Genomic DNA, 7,860 nt, shown 5'->3' on the forward strand with positions numbered 1-7,860 from the left:
CTACTTCTTACTGACTAGTGGACATGGTTTCTGAAGGACCTTGTGGAAGGTCCTGCCAAGGGCATTCTTCACCTCTTTATTTCTCAGGCTGTAGATGATGGGGTTCAACATGGGCGTCACAACAGTGTAGGACAGTGACAGAAGCTTCTTACTCTCAGGGGAATTATTCGACTTAGGTCGGAAATAGGTGAGGCTCAAAGACACGTAGAAAAGGGAGACAACAAGGAGATGGGAGGAACAGGTAGAGAAAACCTTGTGCTTGCCCTTAGCTGATGGAATCCTGAGGATGGCAGCCGTGATACGAGTATAGGAACATAAGATGAGCAAGCAAGGTATCATGACCACCAGAATGGTTCCCACAATGGCATAGACCTCAAACAGTGCAGTGTCTGCACACACCAGCCTCAGCACAGGTGGACTGTCACAGAAGAAGTGGTTCACCTTGTTGGTGCCACAGAATGGGAAGCTGAAAAGCCATGTGGTCTGCACAGTGGCTACGGGAAAGCCTGGGAACCAGGAGGCAGCTGCGAGTTTGGCACATGTCCTTTGGTTCATGATGACTGGGTAGTGCAAGGGACTGCAGATGGCTACATAGCGGTCATATGCCATGGTGGCCAGGAGGAAGCACTCAGCCACCCCGAAGAAGAAGAAGAAATACATCTGGATGGCACAGCCAAGGAAGGAGATGGTTGTTTCCTTGTCAAGCAGAGTCCCCAGCATTTTCGGCACAACGACTAGGTTGAAACCAATCTCCATGAAGGACAAGTTCCTGAGGAAGAAGTACATGGGACTGCGCAGCATGGGGTCTGCCACAGTAAGCAGGATGATAAGGCTGTTTCCCATCAGTGTGATCAGGTAGATGATCAGAAATGTGAGGAAGAGCAATGACTGGATTTCAGTGGGCAGGGATGAGAAGCTGATGAGGATGAACTGAGTTACTCTTGTCCAGTTTCCAGGAGCCATAGGAGTAGAAATCAATCCGCACTGTGGTTTGGAGAGGTTCTTGATTGGAAGGGTCTGATTGTGAGTTTGTGTTTTTTTTTTTTTTTCCTGACTCTTCTTTAATGTCAGGATGGAGGAAGTCAGTGTTTCAGATATAAAAGAAGGGGTCTTATTTTTCTGAGAAGAAAGATATCTGGAAGTACTCAGAGTTTAAGCTCTGAGCTGTGCAATAGGCTTTTCTGTGTTGTACATTTTCATAATCCATGTTCACATTGGCACCGTTTTTCCTAAATTATAGTAAGCATTTTCTCACACAGTTTTTCTCATGCGCCGTTACTTTCTTATATGTAGTTAATTGCGTAACGTTCACAAAGCATGTGAAAATAAAGAAAACAAATTGGCATTTTGCTGTCCATTATCTTCCTCTGTCAAAGAGTCATTCCTTTCCTCTTCTTCACAACTATCAAGGTTAATTCTTAAATTTCTGCATACATGCATGAAGTGTGCCTCCAACATAATATAATATGGTACATGGTGGCAAACAACCTGTTTGGTAGTACTTATTTTTGAGATTACACAAAATAGAAAAGGATAGGCAAGATGATGCTGAAGTATGATTATTTTGATGAACACTCTGAACTAACATGGAAATGCAGACTATTTCATATCACACAATAAGTCATTGTTGTATAATCAGATTGCAGTGAGCAAGTCTTGTAATTAATTTCTTCTTCAGATCAGTGAAGACATATTTGAGTAATAAATATCAGTACCTGCATAACCCATGCCTTCACAAGTCATATCTGACAGCTGCATCTTGTTTAAAGAAAAAGAAATTTAATTAAAAATTCTTAAATATATTTCAAAGTCAGTCCTTTGCAAATGGTATAATCTCAAATTCAGATGCTTTGGACATCAAAGAAATCATCAGTAGAGTGGAGAGACATCCAACCATATTGGAAATAATATTTGCTGTCTGCTTCTCTGAGACAGTATCAATGTCCAGAATATATCAACAACTTAAAAATTTCAAGGACAGGACCCAGTGTTTTTGCCTAGCAGTTAAAGTCCTTGCCTTGAATGCATTGGGATCCCATATGAGTGCTGCATCTAGTCCTGGCAGCCCCATTTCCCATCCAGTTCCTTGCCTGTGGCCAGGGAAAGCAGTCGAGGACAGCCCAAAGCCTTGGGTCCCTGCATCTGTGTGGGAGACATGGAAGAAGCTTCTGGTTCCTGGCTTCAGATTGGCTCAGCTCTGGCCATTGCGGTCACTTGGGGAGTAAATCATCAGATGGAAGATCTTGCTCTCTGTCTCTCCTCCTCTCTGTATATCTGACTTTGCAATAAAAATAAATCTTACAAAACAAAAATCTCAAGAATAACAGCAATAACAAGCTAAACAACTCTGGAGCTGGCCCCCTGTCATGGCTTAGCAGGTAAAGCCAGTGCTTACTATTCTAACATAATTGCAAAAATAGCAAAGGAAATGAATATCTCCATATTTAAATTTAGACATGTGTCACCAAGTGTAATTTGTTCTAGAAATGCAAATATTGTTTGTAATAGAGAAATTATGAATATCATTAAGTGTATTAACAATTTAATTGAGAAATAGATTTAGCAGCTAATCAAAATGTTGAATAAATTGATTTCTGGTTAAAACATAAAATATCGAGCTCACAGAAAGAGATTTTTTTTTTTCCATTTTTCCATTTTCTGGCTTACCCCTCAAACACCTACCTACATCAGCCATGGCTGGGCCAGGCTGAAGTCAGGAACCTGGAATTCAGTCAGGATCTCCCACATGAGAGTCAGAAACTCCAGCATTTGAGCCATAACCTTCCAGTTTCAAGGGCATGGAGTAGCAGAAGGATTGGTCAGAAGCACATTGGTTGCAACTCAAACCATGTAGTCCAAGAAGGTATCTCTAGAAGTGCTTAGCACACAGCACTACCACACATGTCCTAGAAAATGAATTTCCTAATGCAGTATTTATATCATACAATAGACAATTCTGTGTTTAATAGTGTAATAATGTTTCTGAAAAGTTGATCATCATGGAAACTCTTAATATTCTGATAAAATTATGGACTCTTTGCCGTTCAAACACATACACGAATTTTGTGCATCATTTTGGGATGTCACCAATATCATAAATATCATTAAAGGGTGTGCTAGGAATTATTTTTAACTTTAGCGGGAGAGAGATGTAGAGTCACAGACAGATGGAGATCCCACTTGCCTGTTTATTCTCTAAATGCCCAGAGTGTCTAGGGCTGGTCAAGGCTGAAGCTCAGAACTGGGAACCCAATCTAAGTCTGCTGTGGACAGCAGTGACACAAGTACTTGTATCATCACCAGCTGCTTCTCATGTCAGCAGAAAGCTGGAAGTGAGTGTAGATCTGGGACTCAAACTCAACTGCTCTGATAGGACAAGCCAGTGTCTTAATTGGTCTTAACTGCCACACCAAACACCTCTGCTGTTGGGAGTTTTGATATCAATATTGAGTTGGCATTTATGGCCTATTATGACCTGCTCAGCATGGACCAGTATTTGAAGAGATGGTGAACAGTAATGAAAAAGAAATGCGTAAAAGAATTATTGAAAGGAACAATTCAGTGTCTGTCTTGGTGGTTTTTATTCATCTGGGGAACCATAGTTTATATCAATTAATTCACCGGTGATTCTTTTGTTAACTGACTAATCATGGACCAGCCAGGAGGTCCTCAGGTGCATTATCATATTTGCAAAGGATGGAGGAAAACAGAGACATGGCAAAGTACCCTAGCAATGTGTGCTTCCTGAGGCTCTGGCTTGCCAACCACCAGCCTTGTCAACCCTTACAGCTTCTGTTCACAGACACCTGGTACTGATCGGTTTTGGTCCTACTCTGGTTGCTGATGACTCTTCTCTGGTGACCTCCAACACCTGACCTTGTTGTCTTAAAAATAACACTTGCAGCTGAGAGCTTCTGCTTTTGGCTGAATGCTGCCTAGCATGCCATAGCATGCCATAGCAGAGTTTGTTTAGTTTCTGCCTGCAGCATTAGTCAATACAATACAGTAAGAATGGTAAGTATGGAGTAAATGTTGGAAAGGGGAATCGTCATTACTCATAGAAGAAAACTTGTTAAAACTAAATTCAGTGAGACAGAAATACAACACCTACAAAAGAAATATTTCTTTCAAGTACTAAGTAAAAATAGTCAAAAAAGAAATGTTACATCATCAATAAATAAGATTTAAAAATGTCCTGGAATAGGTACCCCAGGCTGTATTAGTGTACTGTTTCAAAAGACCCAAGACCTTTATGAAATGTCACAAGGTCTTCTTGAGAAGCACTCGCGCACACACACAACCATCTGGGACATTTACTTTGATAACAGTGCCGAGACAGAGTATAACTCTGTTCCTTGTTTCAGCTTCCTTCTGATGTACAAGTTGGGAAGCAATAGTTGGTTTGCTCCCACCCATTATTAGAACCCTAATTGAGTTCCTACCTTCTGGTTTTAGCCTAGTGCAGTCCTGGCTGTTGCAGCTATTTAGAAAATAAACCAATAATGATAGAACTCCATCTTTCAAATCAACAAAATAAAGCAAAATAAGATTTGGAAATCATGTTGAACAAATTTAGTATCATTGTATTCACAAGTAGAGAAACAGTGTTGTAAAATATAAATTATTGTTTAATTATTACAAATATTCAGTATAGTTAACATGCTATGGTTCTCTTTAAAATAACAGAATAATTCTAACATGAATGAATAAAAGATGTTGAAAGACAAGAATATTACAAATATAGAGAAAGAAGTATGCACTTGTTCTAGTAATGTTGTAATCTAATTTTATATCTTTTCTAATATGAAAATATTCTATATTCTTTCCAGGAATGTCATTAAGTACATTGTGTTTGCATTAGATATTTGTTGAAATGTAGTGAAGCCTATGGCAGTTTATATAATAAAGAACTTCCGATAATACAAAGAAACCAAGTCACACTTTCATCTGTTATCATACAAAAATATTTTTAAGTATAAAGAATGATTTGAATGCTGAAATGCAGCTATGTGAATATGAAGAAAAGTAAGTATCCATTTAGTATTAGATGATGGTGGCTTTTCTAAGAAGTGTACTAAACAACAGTCAATAAGAAAAAATGATTGTTAACTAAAAAAATTAAGTCATGGACAATTTAAAATCACATGAAAAGTAGAAATTAAGAATAATAAAACCTATAAATATATGGAAAACATTATCCTATTATCTTTTAAAGAGTAGAAACTTAGGCAAAGGTGTCATAAAGACAGAAAAGCAGACCCCTGGAAGAAAAAGAAGATCAATTTGGGAAGTCAGAAACAGATGAAAGATTTAGCAAAAGACCTGTAACTATAATGCTCCTAGAGAAAAGAGTAGAAAAACATTATGATATTGGGTTTGGAGATGATTTCTTGGATATGACAACCAAATTATAAGTAACAACAAAAATTGGGTAGAGCTATACTATGTGTATTGAACATGGAAGATGATTAATATATGTAAGTAGGTGGATAATGTATGCTACAAAATAGTATCCTCCATGGAATAAAATAAATTTTAAAGTATCTAATGATATCCATTCATTGAAAAGCAAAAAGTTTATCCATTTAAATGGTTATATCTTGGTTTTCTATAGTGTTTCAAATTTCATCTTTGTGTTTTGTATTCCCTGTATCACTCACCTTGATGATATATTATTTTATGTTCAGAAGAATAGACACAATAGTACTGAGAATAAAATACTGATGTAACTCATACAGCTCAAGCTTACATAACAAACTAGAAATGTTTGTATTAATTGACTCATCAAACAATTTTAAAGGTGATTGATTTACAAGCAAGACATGGAAGTCGTTACAGTAAGAATGTCAATCCCTCCAAAAACTAGAAGGCATACATACTAATCTCATTGAAAATTTTCATAATGTATAAACATGTAAAATTATCAATTTTCCAAGCAATAAAATTAAAAAGGAAACAAATTAGAAAGTGGAGAGCTTCAATGATTTCCTTTCATATTTAAGAGAGTAAAAACATTTATAATGTTCTGTGCCAATTAGCAAATGGTGCCATAGATAATTTCTTGATTTTACTATAAATCAGTATAATTTTTCTCTATGTTAATTTAGAATGTTCACATAAATTCTTTTGAAGAATACATATATTTTAACCTGAGAAGCTCCATAGAGGTATCCATGCCAATAATTACACATTTCAACAATTATTTCACATTTACATATATTCCTCCCATCCAAGCACTAACTAGGCTCGACCCTGCTTACCTTCCAGGATCAGACAAGATTGGGTGTGTTCAGGGTTGTTTGGATGTAGATATATATTGTCACAATTTTCGAAACTTCCTGTATACTGCCAATTGCAGTAAAACTCCAAGTATTTACATAAGATTCCTGACCTCCTTTCTTGTGTGTCAGAAGACAAATGTGTCAAAGATGACACACTTTTGGTGGTGAGTCTTTGGTTTCCCTACAAAAGATTTCACATCTGTGTCCCATCCTGTCACGCTTTACTCACCTCCTAGTAGTGACATCTGTCTAACTTCCAGAGAAGCCTTGGACTATGTCATTCACTCCAGAGAAGGCTCCAGAGGAGTCCTAAATGATGACATTTCCTGTGCCAGCCACTGCAGGGGAACACTGAGCAGTGTTTGTATCTGTTGAATTGAAGCTACTGTGGGCTGAGCTCAGCTCAGTGCATATTGGTGGTGAGCTAGGGTTGTGTCTCTAGCGCATTCTCTGTGAAGCTTTGTGCCAGGGGTCCGAGGCAAAGCCTGCACTGTGGCTGGGTCATTCTCTTAAAGAAGTGGTGAGCTGGGTGGAAATCTTTACTCCAGAGAAGCTCTGGGGCTGAGCCTGCACCAATCACTCTAGAGGATTCCAGGCTGCATCTCAGAACTATTTCATTCTCTGGTGTTTACCATAGGGAAGAGATTCCCCAATGCAGCTTCTTCCTCAGCTGAAGTTGTGGATCCACTTTTTGACAGGGGTGAGATTTGCGGAATTCCCAGGAGGGGCAAAGATGTGTGAAAATTCTACAGTCCTAGGGCCCGGCGCGGTGGCGCAAGTGGTTAAAGGTCCTCACCTTGCCGCCCGGGATCCCATATGGGCGCCGGTTCTAATCCCGGCAGCCCCGCTTCCCTTCCAGCTCCCTGCCTGTGGCCTGGGAAAGCAGTCGAGGACGGCCCAAAGCCTTGGGAACCTGCACCCGCGTGGGAGACCCGGAAGAGGCTCCTGGCTTCGGATCGGCATAGTATCGGCCCGTTGCGCTCACTTGGGGAGTGAATCATCGGACGGAAGATCTTCCTCTCTGTCTCTCCTCTCTGTATATCCGCCTTTCCAATGAAAAAATAATAAAAATAAATCTTTAATAAGAAAATTCTACAGTCCTATCATTGGAGGCATAGCTTTCCTGGGCATGCAAGTTTCCCTACATTTGTGAGGCTAACAAGAGTAAGGGCACAGAACTCAGTGGTCTACCTGTCATGTCAGACGTGGACTCGGGAAATATCAGGGAAGAGTACAAGCATTCTTTGACATTTGGGACATTTACAGGTTTGTCCTCAGGAGAGTTTGTACACTGCACTCCAGAGAAGTTTTCAGGCATGGGGAAGAGAATCCAGTAATCATGATTAATCCAGGTGGAGAATGTTCGCAAAACCTATGACTTAAATTAGGAATATAGTTGTGGAAGCTTGGGTAATTTTTTTTTTGAAAAAAATTAAGGAGGAAGGGAATGATTGCTGGGGCTAAAACAGCATATGCACGAGGTTGATTGATCCACTTTGGTAAATTAACCCTGACTACCAGTAAGCTTACATGACCTAGCACCACCTCATGGGCAAGAGCTGAGATGAGACAGAGAGGA

At 39.4% G+C, this 7,860-nt stretch overlaps 1 protein-coding gene across 1 annotated transcript; it reads right to left on the reverse strand.

Annotated features, from left to right (window-relative positions):
• On the reverse strand, nt 1-963 carry LOC121162187 (olfactory receptor 10A5). The gene has a single exon (XM_040989027.1). It carries the CDS (start codon nt 961-963, stop codon nt 1-3), a length of 963 nt encoding a protein of 320 aa, XP_040844961.1.
• Between the last annotated feature and the right edge of the window lie 6,897 nt (nt 964-7,860).

This window comes from Ochotona curzoniae, unplaced genomic scaffold (assembly GCF_017591425.1).
Source record: "Ochotona curzoniae isolate NIBS_2020 unplaced genomic scaffold, NIBS_Ocur_1.0 contig_517, whole genome shotgun sequence".
NCBI classification, from domain to species: domain Eukaryota; kingdom Metazoa; phylum Chordata; class Mammalia; order Lagomorpha; family Ochotonidae; genus Ochotona; species Ochotona curzoniae.

What these genes read in the sequence shown, in the direction of transcription:
- LOC121162187 (XM_040989027.1), bottom strand. Translation starts at nt 963, where the DNA reads ATGGCTCCTGGAAACTGGACAAGAGTAACTCAGTTCATCCTCATCAGC.